The 24,699-nt window shown below is 45.6% G+C and overlaps 2 protein-coding genes across 2 annotated transcripts in view; both read right to left on the reverse strand.

Moving 5' to 3' along the window:
• Window positions 1-22,859, reverse strand: part of LOC135908827 (uncharacterized) — a 60,533-nt gene extending 37,674 nt beyond the window's left edge. Inside the window, exon 1 of the mRNA XM_065440658.2 lies at window positions 22,723-22,859. The gene's annotated coding sequence lies outside the window, so the exon portion shown is untranslated. The remainder of the gene's footprint in view (window positions 1-22,722) is intronic.
• LOC135908815 (putative nuclease HARBI1) lies at window positions 12,799-14,827 on the reverse strand. Its single transcript, XM_065440652.1, has 4 exons — window positions 14,646-14,827; window positions 14,145-14,264; window positions 13,493-13,952; window positions 12,799-12,807 (listed from the first exon to the last, which is right to left on the reverse strand). The coding sequence occupies exons 1-4, from the start codon at window positions 14,825-14,827 to the stop codon at window positions 12,799-12,801; spliced, it is 771 nt and encodes a 256-aa protein (XP_065296724.1).
• Window positions 22,860-24,699: the final 1,840 nt, after the last annotated feature.

Consider the following 24,699-nt stretch of genomic DNA (forward strand, 5'->3'; position numbering starts at 1 on the left):
GACTATCGATACCTCGGTCGTACTAGAGCGTACACAGATGGTCCTTGCCAAACAAATTCTTCTACAGCCGCCTTTTTCATTCTAGAATGGAACCGAAAACGTACGTTTAAGCTGCATCACACGACATCATTAACTCCAGCATAGCTTTTTGCAATTATCTTTTTGTTACGGTACATAAGTTCAATGCGAAAAGAGAGAGAATGGGTCATCCCTTGTGACTGGCGAAATTGTCGTCATTTTAAAGTGACAGCAATTCGAAAACATGGCTTTAGTTTACGAGATGCTAAAGGAACTCACAAAAGCAAGTGACGAGAATCGCGCAATAATGTTCCAGTGGCTTCCTGGCTACTGCAATATTCCTAGGAATGTTGAAGCAGACGAGGAAGCTGAACAACAACATGTTAACGGCGTCACATCTGAATTTTCTCCACCAAAAGGCGAATGGTTCGATCAGAATCCGTAACCTTCAGGTTTATTTTACATGTTTCGCTTAAATTATATGTCCCGTCCACATTGGATACAACCAGAGGCTTTGAAACGTTGCTTCACTGTCTGCGGCTCATCAATGTGCATTATCATCATCCCATATTATATCCACTGCAGCACGAAGGCCTCTCCCTGCGGTCTCCAATTACCCCTGCCCTGCTTCAACCGATTCCAACTAGCACCCGCAAAATTCCTTATTTCGTCGCTCCACCTAGCCTTCTGCCCTAATGGTCCAGCGGTTATCTAATCGGCGCATTACATGGTCTGCCCAGCGCCATTTTTTTCTATTATTCTCAATTAGAATATCGTCTATACCAGTTTGCTCGCTGATCCAAACCGCTCTCTTTCTGTCTCTTGAAGTTATGCCTAGCATTCTTCGTTCCATCACTCTTTGCGCGGTCCTTAACTTGCTCTCAAGCTTCTTTGTGAGTCTCGAAGTCTGCCCATATGTCAGCAATGGTAAAATTCACTAATTGTACATCTTCCATTTCAATGATAATGGTAAGCTTCCAGTCCGGAGCTGACAATGTCAGCCGTATGCGATCCAAACCATTTTATTCTTCTATGAATTTCCTTCTCATGATCAGGGTATCCTGTCATTAGTTGACTTAGGTAAACATAGTCCTTCACAAACTCTATAGGCTGAATGGCGTTCCTGAACTCTTGTTCCTTTGCCCGGCTATTCCTAATTATCTTTGTCTTCTGGTATAAGCCTCACCAGTTCGAACCTCACTAAGGTCGGTCATATCCCAAACAATGTCTGATAGTTCCAAAAGAGTCCTGCTAATCTAGCCTCACTCGAGCGGGTTCGGGTGTTAAACGTTGCAAAGGTCAGTTTCCATTGGCAGCATGTCCGGACCCACAGATTCTTAGCACCCTCTGCTGCGTTATAGGTCTGACCGCCGCCTTGGTCAGGTGCTCCGCAGCTGCTGGGCACTGAGGGCCATTGGGTATTTCAGTGAGTCATTTAGAAGGGAATGACCGAATACTGCACCAGAGAGGCCAATTCCTGTTCTGGTGAGGGAGTGTCTTGTTGAGGTTTAATGGGCCTTCCTAATTTGGTTGTTCCTGGATTAGTATAGCTTCACTCGCTCTCAGCATCTTTTGCCAGTGACAGGCATCAAATTTGGTGCAGTGGTTGCTGAGGAAAACGAATTCTCCTTTGACTTGTATTTAGATAGAAGCATCCGAGCTAAAGCTCATGGCGAAGTTTGCGTCAGCAGACCAGACCGCCGGAGTGTCCGCCGAAGTGTCATCACGCCATATGAAGACAGATTAAAAAAACTAAAAATGATTGATAGTGACAATTAGTGAATCATAACGTTATATTAGAGATTGGTGGATGTTAATAATAACTACTAATGACTAATATTTACTACTAATGACTTGTAATGACTACTAATGACTCCGAAGTGACCAATATGTCTAACGAGGGCTTGTAATGACCACAATTGATTAGAAATTACAAGAAACGTCTAGTTATTGGGAGTAATGGCTAAAATGACTGCTAATGACTTGTAATGAATACTAATGACCACGAAATGACCAATATGTCTAACGACGGCTTGTAACGACTAGAACTAATTTGAAGTGACTAAAATGCTTAGTAATGACTGACCAGTAATGACCAGTAATGACTGAAAGAAGTTGTAATGGCTACTAATGACTACAAAATGACCAATATGCCTAGCGACGAATTGTAAAGACTACAGTTTATTAGAAATGACTAAAATGCTCTGTAATGACCAACAATGACTAATAATTACTGAAATTACTTGTAATGACTACTGATGACTATGATATGACCAACATGTCTAATAACGGCTTGTAATGACCACAGTATATTAAAAATGACTAAAATGCTCGGTAGTGAGCAGTAGTGACTGATAATGACTTAAATGACTTGTAATGACTAATAATGACTAGGAAATGACCAATATGTCTAACGACAGCTTTTAACTACTACAATTAATTAGAAATAACTAAATGTGCTTAGCGATGGATGGATGGATGGATGGATGAAAAACTTTATTAATGTGCTTAGCGATGACCAGTAATTACTTGTAATAACTACTAATGACTCTAATATGGCCAATATGTTTAACGACGCTTTCTAATGACCACAATTGATTACAAATGACTAAAAATGTTTCGTAGTGTGCAGTAATGACTAAAGGAAAGAAGAGAAAGAGAAGAGGCAAAGAGAAAGAGGCGAATAATAAGAGGAGGAAGAGGAGGCTTTCGCTGTTTACCTCTTAAGAGAGATATTCAGTGACCCTGTTTTTTAGCCCTTAAGGGCAAGATATAGTCCGGCGTAACGCGCGCGCGCGGCCACGCGCGTCGCGGTTAAGCGACGTCGGTGAAAAGCGCGCACTCTACAGTCCGGCGTCACGGCGTAGCCGGCGTGCCCAGGCGCGCTTGGCGAACTCAACGTCGCCGGCGCGGAGATAGAACGTGTTCTATTTCACGCGGCTGACGCTAGACCAGAATGCACTGCGCGCTGTAGCGGCAGCGAGCAGAAGGCAGAATGGCGGCCTGCGGTGCGCGTACTGACAGTGCGGCTGTGGTTTTTTCAACATCCGTGTGTGATGACAGCGCTAGTGAGGACGCCTGTTTGAAGCGATTAGCAACCATCCATGTGTACACGATGTGAAACGCATGGACTACCGCGACACAGAGCGGAAGAACAACGCGTGGGAAGCTATACGAAAGCAGTGTGGTCTCGCCACAGGTAAGCTGCATTTCGCAGCTCCTGTACTAGCTGGTGGTAGTCGCCGAGTTGAGGGCGCTTGTCGAATAGCTTTCGCATGTACATGGTCCGCTTCCGTTTTTGACGTAGCCGAAGTACTAGCAATATGAGTGCGATGTTCTGGCTGTCAGGCACGGCGGCCGCATTTCGATGGGGGCGAAATGCGAAAAACACCCGTGTGCTTAGATTTAGGTACACGTCAAAGAACCCCAGGTGGTCGAAATTTCCGGAGTCCTCCTCTACGGTGTGCCTCATAATCAGAAAGTGGTTTTCGCACGTAAAACCCTGTTCTTTTTTTCAAAAGTTTTCGTTTTAGGCGCACAAACAGCGCGCGGAACGAGAAGCGCGCGCGCTACCCGAACGGCGAGGGTATATGCAAGACGCGCATGCGCCATGTAAACAGCTGTTCGCCGCGGCGGTGAACTTGCGCTCCCGGACGCACAGATGGCGCCAGCCTCGAGCTGCGCGCGCACGCCGAACCAGGCCCCGTACACTCTCAAGTTCAACTAATGGCCACAGAGGGCGAAAAAATCGACCGCGCGCCGCTGCTAACAAAGCCGACCTAGTAGCATCACCTCGGGATTCGTTCGTTAGTTCCAACATTTCCCGGTAGAGGCGTCGTAATAAGCGCAATTTTATCTTACAAACTTTCTCTTACAATTACCGAAGCATTTTCTTTTACATAAAAACAGGGCAAAATTATCATTGCTAATTAGATATTGTACTCTTTGTTAGTAAGTTTATTGTTTCTTCGCCATTATGAACGCAAATAGCGTTCAGCATCATCGATCTTTCACGTGACCTCTGGCCTGGATTTAAAATTTTTACCGGTATTTCCGAGTGCACGGCGGCACGGATTCATTCGTTCGTACACTCAAGACTGGTTGCTTCTTTGTTTCTAAAACTAGTTTCTTGCGCTTCTATGTAACTTGGGGTGAAGTTACGTGTTTGCAAGCGGACATGTAAGCCCGGCAGTTGGGTTTCGGTCGTGAGCCATTCGGAACAGGTCTGCATCGAAACGGGAGCTGGATTTTGCTGCGGCTGACAACGGCAATAACGGTGAGTCGTTTAACACCGCTGCTTCAATCGTTATATAATATCTGTCTCATTACCTTCCAGGCGGGCACAAGTTAACGAACTAGATCCTGCATTACATATGGGCAGTGAGGATCTCAGTTGCTGTTTCCTAAATAAACCTTTACTTGCGAGGCTGTCGTTTGGTTTACACACACAACCAGGAAAGAAAGAGCGATATCGGAACGCGCGTCTCATTTTTCATGTTATTGTAGCCGTGGTTGTAGGTGACTGAGTAGCCTTATCAATATACAGATTAAACTTTTTTTCGAGTCGGCCGGCAACGTCTTTCGTCCACAAAACCGAATAATCCTTTGGTAAAATGAAGTGAAAGTACAGAATTTAATGTATTAAACAGTTGCAAGCATGATACCCATATTTCGTACTTGTTGGTTCCAAATGTTCTTGCTGTTCAGATTGGTTTACCGTAGGGCATTTATTTTTGCAGTAGTGAAGCGGTGCATCACGTTCGTGGAGAAAAATAATGCATCAGTTCTAATAGCTTCATGACTTTCATGCATTTGCTTGAGTAACTAGCAGTGTGATCACTTCTAGAGCATAAATGAACCCACAAATGTTCTCATTTGTGATCTTAATAGTACTTGCGCTGTTGACATGCATTGTAGTTAGGCAGACATCAATTTTATGGGCAATAGCAATATTTATTTAACATGCTGCTTAAGCACCCTAGAATAGACAGTGTACATTTGCATGTGTTCTGTAGTCGCAAATCATTACAACATATATGTCACACCTTTTTGCATTTCATATTGCAAAACTTTGCTTTTTGAATTTCTGATTCAGTCAAAATTTCTGTTCCAGACATGCAGTAATGAGGACGGCACCAGTATAAAGCAACACACTCCACGCACTAAACAGAAGCTGCTGCCTGCTACGACAAGGTCATTGTGTGGACATTGGCTACTACTACAAGGTAAACAACATATGGTTCAGAAATAAATATGTTTGATCTATGCTGTATTGGCTTGCCGTTTGCAGCAGATATGAATGTTTGTTCATATATATGGTTCAGTATAATTGGTTCGAACATATAAAACCCACATAAATTTGGCTAATCTGTGCTATATCTCACGTGTCACCGTTTTGCCCCAACAGAGTCTATGCCAAGCACATCTTGGTCATCACAGGAGCTCCTATCTGCACCAACAGGAAGGGGCTGGAGCCGAATTTGCAAGGCTTTTACACCAAGAACAAAGAAGCACATGCACAAGAATATGGATGAGATATCAAGTCTGCAAAGGACTGTGTTAAGACTGCAAAGAGCTTCAGCCACCATTCCACCAGCACGGACATTTGGCTGAGTCATCCAAGTAACTCAAAAAGGACTTTCTGGAAATTCTTCGTCTTCAGATGCACCTGCAACATCTGACCAAGCACGGACGACGCTGGCCAAAAGATTGAGTTTCATCAGTTCGTCCTTAATCAGCTTCCAAGCCATGTTAATTCCGTTTGTGCGAAGTGTAATTTTTCTTCTATAAATGCAAGCTTTCTCATTGCCCATTTTTGTTAGAGGTTATTCATCCTCATCCAAATATAAAGGTCAACCTTTATATTTGGATATTTCGCTGATACTTAATACCAGTCACTGTCTAGCAGCCTAACATATCTGTAGCAGTATCTTCTAGTGTATGTTGTCATGCGCAATTACTCTCCTGAAATAGCTGATGCAGCATCGGCATGCGTCTTGCATTAACCTATGCACATGTGCTATGCACCATTTTACTTTTCTTGGTGTTTTTAGCCTTCAATGCTTGCAGAGCAGAGTGGCTTCTCTCTTGAATGCAAGCTTTCTCATTTTCCATATTCCTAGTCTCGTTGATGATTGCTCCTCTTCCTTGATAGCCTGGGTCTTTGTGCAAGCTACAGTGAAGTGATTGATTGCAGAATCTGGTTTTGCTGCCACACTTGGTTGTGGTAACTGTGTTACAGATGTGGGGGCCTGGTCAGTTGCATTGGTAAGCAGTCCCTCGAGGTAAGCATTTGCTCCTGCAGTCCGCAAAGCGACATAGACTCCCAGTATACACACACCGTAACTGGTGCGCCCCGTTCGTTCTGGCCTGCTGCAGCCATGGGCAAATTGTGCTTGTGGCCTACCTCGGCCATGATTTGCTCAATACGGAGACCAGCATATGTGCTTACATGGTTCGAAGTGTATGAAGTTGATAGCCGTATGGGTGGAAAGGCCCGCAAGAATGGCTGCCGAAGGTGATGCCCACAAAAGCGACTTGTCCACATTGCGACAAAGTGGGACACAAAGTGTGAGCCACACATAGCGGCCCCCGAAAGAAAATAAATGTGCAGGTTGGAAAGGAGTTAACGCTAAAATGCCGGGTAGTCCATGTCGCTGTGTTGGTTGCGGCAGCAGATGCCTGCGTCACCTGATTGCTTCGCAATGGAAGTTGCTCATCTTCAACGGCAACTGTTGGTTCAAACAGGTGCAAGGCTCTGTCCAATCTGTTTGTACCGCAGGTTGTCGCTCGTTACCAGACCACCACATGTGACAAAGGCAAGCATTATGCCTGTAAGATGGTTCGTAGCCAATGTATAATGTATTGTCAACCTCAAGCGGTGACTGATTGCCGTTTAATTTTGCTGTTATGTCACTTGGTTACGGTCGCAGTTTTATGTTTTTCGAATATTGCTGCCTGGTCGGTTGCACTGGGAAGCAGCCTCTCGAAGTAAGAATTTGATCCTGCAGTCTGCACAGCGACATAGACTCCCAATTTACGCACACCGTGATTCGTGCTCCCCGTTCACCCTTTCCTGCTGCAGCCATGGGCAAATTGTGCCTCTGGCCTTTCTCGGCCGCGATTAGGCATGAACGGAGACCAGCATAAGTGCTTACATGGTCGGACGTGTATGAAGTTGGGTGGAAAGGCCCGCAAAAGTGGCCGATGAAGGTGATGCCCACGAAAGCGACTTGTCCATATTGAGACAATGTGGGACACCAAGTGTGAGCCACACATTAGCGTCCTCCAAAAGAAAAGAAACATGCAGGCTGGAAAGGAGTCAATGCTAAAATGATGGGTAGTCCATGTCGCTGTGTAGGCTGCGGCAGCAGATGCCTGCGTCACCCGACTGCTTTGCACTGCAAGTTGCTCATCTTTAACAGCGACTGTCGCCGCAAACAGGTGGGACACTCTGTCCAATCTGTTTCTGCTGCTGGTTGTTGCTCGTTAGTAGACCACCACGTGCGACGAAGTCGGGCACTACGCCTGTAGGTAGGCAGCTCAATGTACCCTAAGAGACCCGTGTATGTGAATGCTCACTGTTGCCATATGGTTCGTCGCCAATGTATGATGTATTGTCTGAACCTCATGCGGTGACTGATTGCTGTTTAATTTTGCTGTTATGTCACTTGATTATGGTCGCAGTGTTATGTTTTTCGAATATTGCGGCCTGGTCGGTTGAACTGGGAAGCAGCCTCTCGAAGTAAGAATTTGATCCTGCAGTCTGCACAGCGACATAGACTCCCAATTTACGCACACCGTGATTCGTGCTCCCCATTCACCCTTTCCTGCTGCAGCCATGGGCAAATTGTGCCTCTGGCCTTTCTCGGCCGCGATTAGGCATGAACGGAGACCAGCATAAGTGCTTACATGGTCGGACCTGTATGAAGTTGGGTGGAAAGGCCCGCAAAAGTGGCTGATGAAGGTGATGCCCACGAAAGCGACTTGTCCATATTGAGACAATGTGGGACACCAAGTGTGAGCCACACATTAGCGGCCTCCAAAAGAAAGAAACATGCAGGCTGGAAAGGTGTCAATGCTAAAATGATGGGTAGTCCATGTCACTGTGTAGGCTGCGGCAGCAGATGCCTGCGTCACCCGACTGCTTTGCACTGCAAATTGCTCATCTTTAACAGCGACTGTCGCCGCAAACAGGTGGGACACTCTGTCCAATCTGTTTCTGCTGCTGGTTGTTGCTCGTTAGTAGACCACCACGTGCGACGAAGTCGGGCACTACGCCTGTAGGTAGGCAGCTCAATGTACCCTAAGAGACCCGTGTATGTGAATGCTCACTGTTGCCATATAGTTCGTCGCCAATGTATAACGTATTGTCTGAACCTCATGCGGTGACTGATTGCTGTTTAATTTTGCTGTTATGTCACTTGGTTATGGTCGCAGTGTTATGTTTTTAGAATATTGCGGCCTGGTCGGTTGCACTGGGAAGCAGTCTCTCGAAGTAAGCATTCGCTCCTGCAGCCTGCACAGCGACATAGACTCCCAATTTTCATGCACCGTGATTCGTGCTCCCCGTTCGCGCTTTCCTGCTGCAGCAATGGGCATATTGTGCCTCTGGCCTTTCTCGGCCGCGATTAGGCATGAACGGAGACCAGCATACGTGCTTACATAGTCCGATGCGTATGAAGTTGATAGCTACATGGGTTTTCCACCCATGTAGCTATCAACTTCATACGCATCGGACTATGTAAGCACGTATGAAGGCCCGCAAAAGTAGCTGATGGAGGCGATGCCCACGAAAGCGACTTGTCCATAGCGAGACAATGTGAGACACCAAGTGTGAGCCACACATTAGCGGCCCCCGAAAGAAAAGAAACGTGCAGGTTGGAAAGGAGTGAACGGCTAAAATCTGGGGTAGCCCATGTCGCTGTGTAGGCTGCGGCAGCAGATGCCTGCGTCTCCCGATTGCTTAGCAATGCAATTTGGGCATTTTTAACGGCGACTGTCGCTGCAAATAAGTGGCACACTCTGTCCAATATGTTTCCGCTGCTGGTTCTTGCTCGTTAACCTGACCACCACGTGCGACGACGACGGTGAGCCGTTTACGAGCTCGCGTCAATGATTCCAGCGTATCTCGACATGCAAATTTTATTTCTGCTATTGCACGAGGATGTACACTGCTTGTCTTCTGCCAATAAAGTCGCGCGTTCTGTTCACTCACTTGTGGCTTGTTTGTATGGGCGTCAGTAGAGGCTCTTGGCAATTAGAACGCACCAGCTAAGCGGCAGCGAAGGCATTGAGGCATGCCGCATAGCCTGCAGGGCAAGCACGGCACGTACCAGCGTACGCGACCGGCAAAAAACGGCCATATTGAATTTTGCGCTAAAAAAAAAAGTTTGCACTTCCGCTTCCGGATTGAGCAACGTCATCTGGCGTCCCCGAAAGTTAGTTCCATGCGCTGCCGCTGCTTATTTTCGAACCACTGCCAAAGGTACAGTTTCCCTTCTCTAAAGTTGTTCTTTATTCTATGGCCGAACTCTAGAGGAGCAAATTTCTTGCACCCCTGGCGTCGCTAGCGCAGCGTATCCGACTTCGCCTGCCGCGGCCTGGCGCGCCGAGAACGCCGGACTATATCTTGGCCTTTTAAGGGCAAGATATAGTCCGGCGTAACGCGCGCGCGCGGCCACGCGCGGCGCGGTTAAGCGACGTCGGGGAAATGCGAGCACTCTACAGTCCGGCGTCACGGCGTGGCCGGCGTGCGCCGGTGCGCTTGGCGAACTCAACGCCGCCGGCGCGGACATAGAGCGTGTTCTATTTCACGCGGCTGCCGCTAGACCAGAATGCACTGCGTGCTGCAGCGGCAGCGAGCAGAAGGCAAAATGGCGGCCAGCGGTGCGCGTACTGACATTGCGGCTGTTTTTTTCAACATCCGCGAGTGATGACAGCGCAAGTGAGGATGCACTTATTGAGCGCCTGCTTGAAGCTATTCGAAGTCATCCATGTGTGTACGATGTGAAACGAATGGACTACCGCGACACAAAGCGCAAAAACAACGCGTGGGAAACCATACGCAAGCAGTGTGGTCTCGCCACAGGTAAGCTGCTTTCGTATTCATATTTAGGTGCAGTGCACAGTTGTCGCAATGTAGGTGGTCCCATTTGGTCTCCCTTTTTTTTCTGCATCAGTTGACCAGTGCCTGAAACACTGGAAGAGGTTGCGTGACCGCTACAACAGAGAGCGAAAATTAATAGAACAGGCGAAGAGGAGCGGGTCCGGGTATATAGCCAGACGCACGTGGGAATCCCTCTCCGCAATGGAATTCTACAAAGAGTGTGGCCGTATGAGACCGTGAGTATTTTAGTGAATATATTAGAAGTACTCCAGCCACGTTTCTCTTTCGCTGCGCGGACGTTGCATACGATCAAGAGTACCTCGCCGCTTTCGCTGCCTTATCACTACACTGAAACGATTTCGGTTGTATTTTCGACAAAATTCACTGGACGTGTTTCGTTTGTTTACTTACAAAGATTAGTTGTTTACCCGCTGTTATTTTTTCCAATGATCTACTATACGGAGTTTGCTTCAGATGTTTTTTCATGCTACTTACTTGTCAATAACTTTGGTAATTCGCATTTGTCTGCTTTTGTGTAAGCAGACTGTTGGCAAGAGCGGTCAAAACTCTTTTCTATTCACAATTCCGCCATTCTGGCCCGAATTTTCTTTGTTTAGAACCGTATCGAACGTGCACGGTTCACAAGCAGCGACCAGCCAGGACAGCACGGCGGAGGAGCTGTTGCGCACCATGTGCGGCACTACCAGTGTGTCTCCCTCCCAGGACGACCAGGAAGAAGCAGGCCAAGCGGAGCAGTACTGCATGGAGCAAGCTCCCCTACAGGCTGATGAAGGCACTTCTGTTGGGACGGCGCCTTCTGATGCTCAGAGAAAACGAAAAAAAAATGATGATTTTGATCAGCAGCTTCTGAGCCACCTCAAGAAAAAAATGACAGAAAATGAGGCATTTGGCCTCTCCATTTGTATGACACTGGACAGGCTCGCCAGACAAGCAGCAGCTAAGTGCAAAGCACGGTTAATGGAGGTAATTGCTGAGTATGACATTTAAGCGCTTGAGAAAACTATGCAGCACCTACCTTCATTTATCTTGTTCACTCTTGTTAGAGAAGGAGACAGAAGTATGCTGTTTCTTTTTGTTACACAATGAGTCTGCAGAAGAACTGTACCTGAATTCTTACGCCATCTTTTTTTATCAAGTTTCTGTGCAGGTAGTGTGCAACTTGAGTTAGGGAGAGTACCTTTGTATACTCGCATGTGCGAATAGCCCAATATAATGCATACTTTCTTTATATTTGGTTGCAACATTGTTTTACATTTCAAATGAATACATTTATCTGACTTGGAATTGTGACAGCCATCATAGGCAGGTCTTTTTATACATTTCCTTTGTGAGTTTGTGCTTTGAAATAACTTGAGTGTGATTACACTACTTATTCTTGTGTTCAGACAGGTTGTATTCTCATTATACTAAACGCTACAACATGATGTTGGATTTAAAACAGTGTATTATGTGCCTTCAAGTGCTATATTTGTGATAGCACATTTTTTATATATTTGTACTGATGTGTACCTGCTAGGGTAGTTGACATTACATTCACACACTCGCATCTGCAAGTGTAGTTCCTACTTTATTTTTATTTGGCTGCAACCTTATGCTGTATTTGAATGACTGCAATGCAGTACATTTCTCATTGTGCCTTGAAGTGACAAACATATAGGTCTTTTTATAGATCTCATTTACACTTGTTTTGAACTGAATTAATGCAATTCAGATTCCTTTTATGTATTCGTAAGTGCATATTCGTTCCCTTGCATTTTTCTATATAAGGCTGCATGCAGCCTCGTGTATTCCAAAGAGGGCAATATGTGCATGGCTCTTTGTGTCTTGAAGTGACAAAGCTATTCTAGTCACGATTTTCAAAGATTTCATTTTTACATGTGTTCTATGGTAGGAACATGATAGATATTGTTTACATACTCATGTGCACAGCTTTCTAGTGTTTTTTTATTTTTTATGTGTAACAGTGCAGTGTCATGTTGGATGTGAAAGATAACAATATGCTTAGAATGACAGAATGTTAAGCTAGTTAGTAGAGATGCATCGTAGCAAAAGGTAAGGGGTGCACACATGAACAGAAGAGAAGGTGAAATGACAGAACACTGTAGATGTGTTTTCATGGCGTTTAATCTGCCGTTTTCTATTGTGTTTGCGTCTCCACGCCTAATCTTTTATTTAGTTTTTTTTCTTTAATGAGGTCAGTATGTTGATTTTTCAGCCTTGGAGTGAAAAGACTATCCTATAGTCAGGTTATCTTGTTCAGTTGTGTTAAACTTGTTCTGCGACGTGAGCCCAGCTTAGATGACGTTTGCGCTCGCAGTTTCTATGTTATTACCTATTGCTTTATGACTACCTACCTCTTTGAAAAGAAGCTACTAGCCTTGCGCTAGTGCTGTATGTGGTAACTAAAGCTTGTCATGTGCTGTGCACGCCATCACTCTTTCATTCCACTGTTCTAACATCTAAAAATCAATAAAGATGGTGCTTACAGACTTCAAAGCTTATTTATTGTGAAGATACTTTATGTATTTCAAGAAGTAAACCAAGCAGCTGGTGTTACAGAAGAGTGCAGAGTTGCATCGTACATATGTTTACACAGCAGCAGTGTGTACTAACACAAAGGAACACAAGATCAGCCAAATTATTATAGTGATTTAGCAGCACTGAAACAGAAGTAAAAATGACTAAAGCACACAATACAGATAAAAGTTAACAATGTCAAACACTATGATTGTAGCTGCTAACAGCCCAACGCGAGATTTATACCAAAAAAGAGGCAAGAAAATCAGTGCACGTGCAGAAATGAATTTCGTGAAAATTAACATTCGTATGATGCAATGAATATATATAAGCGCTGTACACCATCGTGAAATTTTGCGGTGTTGCTCAGGTACGCCTAATTACGTTAACCTGCCATGGCACGGAGCCTGCTGCAGAAAAGAAGTAATTGGAAATTTCGTCTCTGAGTGCCATGGCTGCAGGAGCAGATCGATTACTGCTAGACACTGCAATTGCTCCAACGTGTGTGATCGATTGCCGCCAATACCCATCTTGTATTTCCCCGCCACACACAGCGTCACCATAGCCTGCAGTACAATACACCGAATCGATCATTAAAAAGTTGTGCAGGCACACTGCCGCCTTCACCATGTCAGTGAGCAGCTCGGGCTGTCCCGTGGCAGTGCCTAGAAAAGCCCTCCACCGTGAAACGAGGATTCCAAATGCGTTCTCTACGCATCTTCTAGCCCTTGATCGACGATAATTAAATATTCTTTTCCTGTCGTCCAACTGCCTTCCTGGATAAGGACGCATTAAGTATGTGCGCAAGGGAAATGCTGCGTCGCCTACCATAAAAACAGGCCATCCATTGACTGCTGTCGTGGGTAGCTCCATACCTCCACGCTCAAAAACATCCCTAATGGAGCTTTCATTAAAGAAAGCACCATCTGAAATCTTTCCTTGGGCCCCGACCTCGACGAGAGTAAACCGGTAGTCGGCATCAACCACGGCAAGCAGAACGATAGAATAGAAACCTTTATAGTTATAATAATCTGACCCACTCTTATCTGGGCACTGAATCGTAAAATGCTTGCCGTCTATGCTTCCGACTACATTTGGAAAATTCCACTTTAAGCTGTATCCTTTGCGAATTTTATCCCAATGAGCAGCTGTTGGGGGCTTAAGGACGAGCGGTGATAGACAGTCCCATATCGCCGGGAGCGTTTCTTTTAAAATCCCAGCAACCATTGTTGCATGCATGCAGTAGCTCATTGCGATGTCTTGCATTGAGGCGCCTGTTGCCAGAAACCTGGAAAATCATCAGTGGTAAAATTAGTTCACATGACATGTGATGCAAAATTTATCGAACAACTTAAAATACCCACTTCAACGCGTTAAGCACCAATATTTATAAAACTGCAATAAAAGGGAACACTGCGCAATAAACAAAATCACAAATTGGAATTGCTATGCTCATGGGGCGTCAGAACATTAAACTCACCTTAACGTCACTGCCAGCCTTTCGGCAGGGCGTATCGGTCTCGTGTGGTTAGGTGCATGCAGTATTCTCTCGTACACAAGGCTCAACAGGTGATCGAACTTCGCCTTTGTCATTCTGCGAAAACAAGAGTGTCTTGTGTCAGATGATGCTTGATTACATTTATAGTCCCCAAATTTCCACTGCGGGATATAAAGCTAGCCGTAGTGGAGGGCGCCGCATTAATTTCCACGACAGGAATTACAATGCGTGCATTAAAACGCAGGCACACATGCGTTTCTTTTTTCTTTTTAATTCACCTGCACCGAATTGCGGCCACCACGGCAGGGAGCAGAACGCAACTGAGTGATCTGCAAACCGGCTGACAGGATTCTTTTTTTAACCATTTCCCTTGTTTTAAAAATGGCGCTTTTTAACAAAAACGCAGGTCACGAAGAAAGGCCCATTGCGAAGAATGCAGACTTAGGTATAAAAGGAACAGCATTATCCCTTACCTGAAATACTTAAAGAAAGTGGTACTCATGGTCCACTTGGCGCAGCTCCTGTACGAGGTGGTGGTAGTCGCTGGGTTGAGGGCGCTTGTCGAATAGCTCTCGTATGTACATGGTCCGCTTCCGTTTCTGACGTAGTCTACGTAGTAGCAATACGAGTGCGATGTTCTGGCTGTCGGGACAAGTTAACGCCATGCCGCAAAAGTTTTCGTTTTAGGCGCACAAAAAGCGCGCGGAACGGGAAAAAGCGCGCGCGCTACCCGAACGGCGCGGGTATTGGCCTCGAGTTCCACCACTGGAAAAGCTGGCGCCACCGTCGGCGTGACGTGCTAGGAGGGATCACGTGGACATAGCGGCCGCGTCGGCTGCTTCGGGCGCGCCGAAGCGAGCTGAAAACGAGTTTAAATTCCCTCGTACGCTGCGGTCCTCATTTAGTGGCGAAATTTTCCCGCTTCGAGTGTCTCCTTTACAACGCTTGAAAGCACTACAATAGGTAGTGGCCGCCTTTGAAGGCGCGCAACATGGTGGGCTACTGCTCGGTGCCGCAGGGCCGGACGCACGTAACGGAGGCCGGTGTCAGCCTTATTCACGCGTAGCCGCAGGACAAGAAGCTGCGTGAAGCTTGGCTCGCGAAACATAAAACCGACAAACAGTCAGCGGCTACAACTTGGGTATGCAGCAAGCACAGACGCGAGGAAGATTTCTGCTACGGCGCCCGGTCTGTGATGTTCTGAAAACGCGCACTGAGACGCTCGCCCGAGTCCGCTGCCCGACTAATGTGACGGTTTGGTCTATGAACTTGTCGATGCTATAGATACTGGCAAGTTCACTGGAGTGGAAAGGCAGCGGAAGAAGCACATTTAAATAAAACATGGCATATGGTCATGTTTGTGTTATGAATTAATGCACTGGATTACAAAAAAGGAGCAGCGGGAAATTGCACGCTGAGAGCACCGATAAACATACAGTGCGACGCAACTCGAGAAATAGTATTGAAAGGTCAAAGAATTTAGAACAAAAAAAAGATTGAATTGACGCGACGGCACATCACAGTCTCCGTAGGCGTCGAAGTCTCTACAATGAAATTATTTTTGAACAGCTGTGATAGCGCCCACGCAACAATGGTTGCTTGGATACTGTCAAATGCTCATATTCTGCGGCCTGAAGCTCATGGCACGGTGCGAAAACTAGCGCGCTGAGAAAGCGAAACAGTGCGCGGACAAGCATGCAGACGCGCAGTCGGTCGCAGCGAATCTGCGCAATCGCTGCATTGAGGCTTCGTTCTATTACACTCCATTTAGTTATAAAAACACTATAAGAACATATTTCACATGGTTTGCTCTCAGCGTTTACCTACCTTTCACGCAAGAAGCCGGTTCGAGAGACTCCATCGCGGCGACCGCGCGCAGTGGCGTTCACTGTACGTATTCGGTAAAGAGATAGCGTCTGTGAACAATTGTGTGCTTTCAGTTTGCCCAAGATTATTATTTAGACAGTAAGAAACTTCTCTCGTTTCGAAAGTACTTACAGAAATGTCCGGGAGAGCTCGCGCGTGGTGTTTTCAGTGAGCGCTGACAGCAAAACCTATGAGGAGCGCGCCACGTGATCCCTCATACTACGCCAGCAAAGCGCTTCCGCTAGATGGCGACTCCGCAACTCCTCGCCGCCAATATGCAAGACACGAAACAGCTGTTCGCCGCGGCCGTGAAGTTGCGCTCCCGGACGCACAGATGGCGCCAGCCTCGCCCGGCGCGCGCGCGCCGAACTGTAGAGGAAACAAATTTCTTGCATCCCTGGCGTCGCTGGCGCAGCGTATCCGACTTCGCCTGCCGCGGCCACGCGCGCCGCGAACGCCGGACTATATCTTGCCCTTTAGTTGTCCTTTCGTGTAAAGTAGCAAAGCCGTCTTGTTGTAAGACAGTTCCATTCATCGTTCATTCATGAATTAGTCCACAATGCTTAGTACTTCGCGCAACGTAAATCAAACAATGTTGGCGCATGAACCAGAGGCCTAAATACAAATATTTTCTGCATATAGAGGGCACAGTAGTGCAATTCGAAGTCTCCGCGTTAAATCTGCCATCACACAATTAACAAGAAATGGATTTCAGACACTGCCTTGCGGGACTGCTTGACTAACATTATGAGGATAACATTTTCCTTAGCTTCTTGGAATAGATATTGATCTGCCGTTCATGAATTTCGATATCTACCGTAGTGCGCTTCCACAGACTCCAAGCTATAACAGGCCACGCAATACGTTGGCGTGGCTGACGATCTAGAAGGCTCGTTAAATATCTAAAAACACCGCTATTGTGACGTTTCCCTAGCTCTTTCACGTTCAACAATGGTAGCGATATCCACGGTACCCAATGGTATCCACGGTATCCATGGTATATCCACGGTATCTAATGGTAGCGATATCCAGGCATTTGCTCAGCGGTGGTGGTTGCGAACGGCATCGCGGAAAGCGTAACGAAGTTCTTCGATACTTGCAGTTGCGGCTATCCTTCCCTGGAAACATCGCCCACGTGGCACCGGCGCTGACAGAGGTATCCTTCCACGATTACATCCAGCAGTGACGTCATCGAGCTACTTTAAAAGAACAAGGCTCCCCTGGCATCGGTGCATTTGCTCTGCGGTGGTGGTTGCGAACGGCATCGCGGAAAGCGTAACCAAGTTCTTCGATGCTTGCAGGTTGGTGCTGGTGCAAAGTGTACCTTTTAGTGGAAGTCTTGCTTGCTCCCTGCCACCACCACTGCTGCTTCTAATGTTAATCTGATGCACTTTTTTTTATTAGAAATGCCTCTGTCTGTACTTTGTCTAGTCTGCAACGACACCCTTCCAGAATCAGGCTCGTACCCTTTGTGCACAGCATGCGGCTTTGGTTACCGCCTCGGCGCATGCTCAGGCGTGACTAACTCCACATTTAGGGCACAAGATGACGCGATGAAGAACAATTGGAAATGTCAGACGTGTGTTGTATTAGCAGGCCGAATGGCCGCTGGCGAGCGAAAAGAGAAACACGAGCAAGCTTCAGGAGTTGAACGGATGTTGTCTGAAATTAACAAGCAGTTGTTGCAACTACCGGCCATTATTAATAAAGTTGAAGAACGCATGCTGCTGAAGCACACAGTAGGCAAATTAGAGCAACGTGTGCAGTATTTCTCGGATGTGTACGATCAAGTGCTGGCTACAATGAAAACACATTCTTCAGAGATAGCTGCGTCGAAAAAAAAGGTCGAAGAAGCTGAGGTAAACAACGGCAAAGCAGAAATTTCTAAACTGCGACAGCAAATTAACCAACTCGAGCAGTATAGTGGGCACCAAAATTCGGAAATTCATGGTCTCCCGCACAGTGACAATGAAGTACTGCTTGACAAAGTAAACAACTTAGCGAAAACACAGCAACTTGCCGAAATGTCTCGAGCAGATGTTGAACGTATGCATAGGCTTCCACCCAAACCAGGCAAAGAACCTGTAGTACTCGTCCGTTTTGTATCCCGTGTCACGCGGGACGAATGGATGACAAAAAAGAGTGATTTGAAAGCAAGGAATCGAATGTTTACTTCCTTTATAATCTGACGCTAGAAAACAAGAAGCTTCTGTGGGAAATGAAGCTACGATGTCAGGAAAAGCATTAGCAATTCGCTTGGCATAGGGACGGCAAACTGTTCGTGCGCAGGGCTCAGGGTGAGCGCGCAATCCATATTGCATGCGAAGCTGGTTTGAGTCTGACGCGCTGACTTTCTCGTGCCTTCTGGGCATTATAGATTACTTCCTTTTCTCATGGCGGGTACATGCGCATCAGCTTACTATGGCAGTTCTCTATTTACTTCTGCCGTAAATGCTTCATTTTTTCTAAAAGATAACAAGCTATCTATCTGTCATTTATATGCTAGGAGCCTGAAAAATAAATATATGGAAACTGAAACTTATTTGGAATCTTCAGAACATAAATTCGAAGTCCTAGCCTTTACCGAGACGTGGTTCACAAGCGCAGAAGATATTATTCAATTTGATGGTTATAATTGTGAAGGTGTTTATCGTAAACACCGCCGTGGTGGAGGTACTTCTCTTTTTTTGAAAAACGATCTGTCCTACGAGCTGCTGTGTGAATGCTCGCGTGTTACTGATTCCTACGAATGTATTGCTGTAAAATGTTCTAAATATCTAATTGCATCAGTGTATTGTCCTTCTTCAGGTGATCTTGATTTCATTCAATTCATTGCCAAAATATTGGAATATGCTTCTGATCTGAGTCTCCCGGTTGTGTTGGTTGGTGATATGAACGCTAACTTATGATTACCTACTGCTCATACTCAACAATTCATTGACGCACTACATTCTTATAATTGCACTAACACAATTAGTTCGCCAACCAGAATAACGCCAGATTCTGAATCATTAATTTGATATATGTGTAACGAACCACGATCCAAATGATGTTTTTTCGGGAATTCTTACCTCTGATTTAAGTGATCATTTGCCAGTATTTTGTTTTTTGCCAGGACATGAAAACAAAAGCAGGCGTTTTCGACGTCAGCTTTCTTTCTGTCGCCACTTTAACGATGAGAATATGAGTGCTTTTCGCTCAATGATGGAGAATAGAGACTTGTCTACAGTGTATAGCTAAAATGATCCGAATATTTCGTATGATACGTTTATTCAGATAATAAAGTCGTGTTACGATGCTGCTTTCCCATTACAACAAATAAAATATCTACTAAAAAGTTAGGAAGCCGTGGGTAACGCGAGAGATGTATAAAAGAATGCAGAAAACTGACAAATTACTTGATACATTTATTCGGTACAGGGATCTTGCTATACTAAGTGAATACAAGAAAATAAGAAACAGGTTGACTTCAGACCTCAAAAAAGCTAGAAACAGGTATTGCGAACATATCTTTGCTACGGTATCAAACAATCCAAAGAAATTATGGAATGCAGTTCGCAGGTTAAAAGGGGTCCAGTATAACGCAAACCCGAATACTCTAAAGTTTGGTGACACTGAATACAGTGAAACTTCCTTGGCGAATAAATTCAACGGTCATTTTGTACTTGGTGGTGGGTCATCCCACTCTAGTCGTTCATTACTGGCATCTGAAAAATTTCTAAACTACGAGACTTCCATTTCTACCTTCCTATCACCTTGCAATGAAATGAAAGTTTATTCCGTTCTTAAGGCTTTGAAAAAAGATACTGCAACAGGGACTAAATTAAAAATTAAATTATGGGGTTTTACCTGCCAAAACCACTTTCTGATTATGAGGCACGCCGTAGTGGAGGACTCCGGAAATTTCGACCACCTGGGGTTCTTTAACGTGCACCTAAATCTAAGTACACGGGTGTTTTCGCATTTCGCCCCCATCGAAACGTGGCTGCCGTGGCCGGGATTCGATCCCGCGACCTTGTGCTCAGCAGCCTAACAACATAGCCACTGAGCAACCACGGCGGGTACGCAACAGGGACTGATGACATAAAAGCAGCACCAATCATATCTGTTGCTGATGTTGTCTCGGCTCCATTATGCCATATCTGTAACAGTGCTTTCGCGAATGGCATTTTTCCCGATTCTATGAAAATTGCCAAAGTGATTGTATTGCATAAGGGAGGCTCTGTCGCTGATTTAAATAATTATAGACCCATATCCATACTACCTCTTTCCTCAAAAGTGTTTGAACGACTCGTAAAGTGCAGACAAACTAAATTTCTAGATAAAAATCACGTCCTCGTGGACCAACAGTTTGGCTTCCGTGAACACTGATCTACTGAAAGTGGCACTTGTTAAGATCAAAGAAAAACTCCTCAGTAACATCGAGAAGAAACTATATACGGCTGGTCTTCTCGTGGATATTAGAAAAGCTTTCGACTCCATTGAACGCACCATCTTATTCAATAAACTGTCATACTACGGAGTTCACGGAGTGGCCCTAAAACTGATTCAAGATTACTTCACAACCAGAGAGCAATACACGTGTTATAATGGGTTTTGTTCACACAAGAAAGAAATTGCACTCGGTGTCCCTCAAGGGTCAATTTTGTGTCCACTGTTCTGTATTCTGTACCTAAACGATATTGTAAACATACCGCCTACTCCAGATATAGTCTTGTATGCTGACGACACAAGTTTGTTTTTATCAGGTGACAGTCTACGAGTGCTAGAAATTACAGCTAATCATTGGTTAGATCAACTTTTAGTTTGGTTGTCAGCGAACCACCTGCAGTTAAACGTCAATAAAACAAAATATGTGGTTTTTAAGCCTACAAATAGGGCGGATGACTGTGCTCTTTGTGTAAAGTTCAATAGTTGTGTAATCGAGCGGACTTCAGATTTTAAATTTTTGGTGCACTTTTTGATGAGAACCTGAGTTTTACACCTCATATAACGAAGATTCATTCTAGCATTTGTAGGTCAATAGGCATATTGTTTAAAATTAGATACCTTGTTCCTACTTGGTTGAAACGCCGTCTGTATTATGCTTTAATTCAGTCCTATCTTAGTTATTGCCTTTTGGTATGCGGGAATACATTCCAAACTTGGATCGATTGGTATGTCTCCAAAAACAAGCAGTTCGCTGTGCTGAGAACCTTGGACCCCGCGATCAGACGGAACCTTTTTTCATAAAACATGCACTTTTAAAAGTTAATCAACTGTACGAACTTAAGCTCGCTATATACATACGAGGCGAACTCGAGAAAAATTCGCTCATTTTTTATCAAAACCACCTCTCAAGTTACACCCAATACAATTTCAGGCATGACCACATTAAAGTTCCATTTGGCAGGACGAACTACTTTAGAAAACAACTAGCATACTTAGTCCCATCCTTCGTAAAAGCATATCCTGACACGATCACTATCGCGCAAAACGTCAGATCGTTAAACTGCTTTAAAAGTGCTATGAAAAAATATTTGCTTTGCCTTTCTGATTGACATTGTGCTTATTGGTTTCTTGTGTGCTTTATGTACAATTACTTTAAGTGCGTTTAATATTGTGCTTTTATATATATAAAGCTTTTTTTCGTGTTCATATTACTCTGTTGATCCTAAACTGTTTCTACTTAGAAAGTTGTACAGTGATCGTTGTATTTAATGCACGTATGTTTGTAATGTATGCTATGTGTGTCTAATCCACGCTATTGATATGTGTGTATGCTATTTATATGTTATGATATGCTACCTCACTGTTGAGCAATGTATGGGTGACAGGGCCTTAGTCAGGCAGACAATGTACTGCCTTTAGCCTTGCCATCCAAGACCTTCACTGTGTCTAAATCAATGCTGAATAAAAAAAAATTGCACCCACTGTGCACCGCCACTTTCGAAATTTTGGCATGTGTATGGGAAGCACTTCTGCTTCCTCGCACCACCACTGCAACCTAGCATCAATCATTTTCTCCATGAGCTGGCATGAACAGCTCGTCAGACTCACAGGACCAAAATACTCGAGAGAGAAAGCGAGAAATTTTGCCAAGCTTCAATGCAGATATCTCATGGGCGTTTTTCCAAGAGTCAGGGACGCACTGCTTCTTCCACAAGTCACTGAATCAGTAAAAAAAAACGACATTCGACCACTAAACTTACGTTTTGCAACATACTCTAGTATCTTGACAAGTCATTTGATTAGTGCACCCTCGCCTAACGTAGAGCGAGCACTATGCGCGTCTCTGCAGCATTCTAGGAGCAACCCCACAGAATGGGAGCGCACTCGCACAGTCCTCCGCAGGTACACCCTTAGCTGTTATTTCAGCGGGAAATAATTTATTGCATATACTGAAATTGGTCATTTTGTTTCAGCCGATGGACAAAAGCAATTCGTGTGTTCAGGTGCTCTATATATATTTAAGGTGTCAGCGCATAGGTATAAGGGATGCTCTGGTCAGCCGCACAAGTCAGTCGTTTTCGTATTACGCGAAAAAGGACATATACTAAATATTCGTTGCAGAAAACAGGGTGGATCTCGTCATAAATACATCGCACTAAAGAATTAGAAGGAACGCTTTGCAAGAACACTGTCATTATGAATTAGGCATCATTTTACACAGCTGAAATGCATGCGCTGAAATATCCCCCCAAAAAACGCTCACCTTGATTCATCTTCAACCTTGGCTAACACTTTCTGAGTCCTGTCATGTTTTGAATTTCATGTGGAGTGGTCGCCGGTTTTGGACGCTGTAGAGCCGTCATTCAAGGTTTCCTTGCTAGCCATCTGTACACGTTTCAACTAAACAGCGCAACCTAGTGTTCTGTTAGCGCGCTCCTCTTGTAGTCTCTCTTGCCTCGTGCGTTCCACGCGAGTCGACAGATCCGCGTGCCAGGACACGTGTGGGAAAGCGCGCGCCATGAGCCAGTGAACGCCGCCTTGTGGCCTTTGTTCTTTTTAGAGCGCAGCTCTTTGGCGTCCGTTCCTGGGTTTCGCGTCGTCGTCGGCGTTGTCGTCGGCCTCGTAACCAGCTCCGCCCCCCTTTCATCCCCCCAGCGCTAGCAGCGACCGACTGATACCGCTGGATGCCGCTGACGCCGCCAGAGAGTCAAGATAACGTGACGGCATAGAACACCGTCGCCGCCATGCAGAAAGAGGAGGAAAGGGTCCCCCCCCCCCCTGTTCTTGTGTGGCGGATAGGGTGCTCTTCAGTTGCCGACGCGCCGGTTATTTCACGTAGGCCCCGGCACGTCGACGAATACGTGACCACCTTCCCACGGCTAGACCTGGTTCTTAGCGCTGCGGAAGCGAGGGTACCATATTGTTTGTGTCGGCATCGGCGGCGTTGTCCCTGAAACCAACTCCGCAGCTGGGGTTGACTCACTATCGGCGTCAGCGGCATCAGTCAGTCGCTGCTATCTCTTCCCTCCTCCCTTTATCGTGTTGTCCGCTTGCTGCGCGCGCTTCTGCCCCCATCGTTTGCCGCTGGGTGTACACGCCGCCCCCCTCCCCCCTCTTCCTGCGAGTCTCCGGTTGTCAAAGCGCCGGCTCGAACTTAATTCCTTTCTTCGCTCCTCCTCCAATGCAACCCCTGTGCGGTGGCAATCAGAGAGCCAGATCGGTGGCGGCGGATCTGCATATGTGCACCGCCCGAGCCGAAATTGCCGCTGCCGTTCGCCCTGTGCGGTGGCAATCAGAGAGCCACATCGGTGGCGGCGGATCTGTATATGTGCACCGCCCGAGCCGAAATTGCCGCTGCCGTTCGCCACTATTTCTCCGACCACAAAGCTTCCTTCATGACTGTCAAGAACTGTTAGTGGAGTCTTTGTTAAAGGAATACGTGTGAAAAATAAAAAAAAATTCTGTGATAGCGCATACATGTGTTGCTCGATTTCTTTGCCTCAATCTATCGAAAAGGTGAAACAGCTTATTTGCTGCGCTCAAATTTCGCATTAGGAAGTAACGTAATCGTCGGTAATTTTTTTTTGTTATCCAGCGGCCGTGCGGGTTAAAACCAAAAGTGTTTCAGTTTGAAACATCCATGGCGCAATCTGCCTGTGTGTTAAGCCTGTTCTCGTAACGTATAGCATCTTTGTCCGTCAATAATTTGTATTATTATTCCGGAGATCCTCAGCCCTTCCCGAAGCCCCTCATTTCACATTTTGTCACAGTGCCGACATGGAAGTTCCAGTTACAACTGCTATTATATGCTGAGAATTGCGCGAGCTGCAATTGCAGCTGGAAGTGGAGCTGGAGTTTACCTTTTGCCCCGACTAAAGTTCTTAGATAAAACAAGTTTACGAGATAGCGACACTCATTGTTCTTTGCGCGTCCTCCTCAGTCTCATGCTTAATTTCTTCTTTGTACTGCATCCGGGCATGTGATTGGTGCACTGCTTGCACGTGATTTTCTAAATGGCTAGAGGTGATATAACTGTTACGAGGATGTTGGGAGTATAGACAGACTGTATTTACAGTATGTATAAAAGCAGAGTCAATGTGGTTAGGATGGCTCACCAGCAACAACACGCATCAGCCAAGGCCTGGCGATCTTCTTCCTTTCTCTTCTTTTATCCTTCCGTAACAGGACGCCCGGGAGCTGAAGCGCTCTCCTGGCGCATGTTAGGCGAAGAACTGCGAGC

The sequence above is a fragment of the Dermacentor albipictus genome, chromosome 1, assembly GCF_038994185.2.
Source record: "Dermacentor albipictus isolate Rhodes 1998 colony chromosome 1, USDA_Dalb.pri_finalv2, whole genome shotgun sequence".
Lineage (NCBI taxonomy): Eukaryota > Metazoa > Arthropoda > Arachnida > Ixodida > Ixodidae > Dermacentor > Dermacentor albipictus.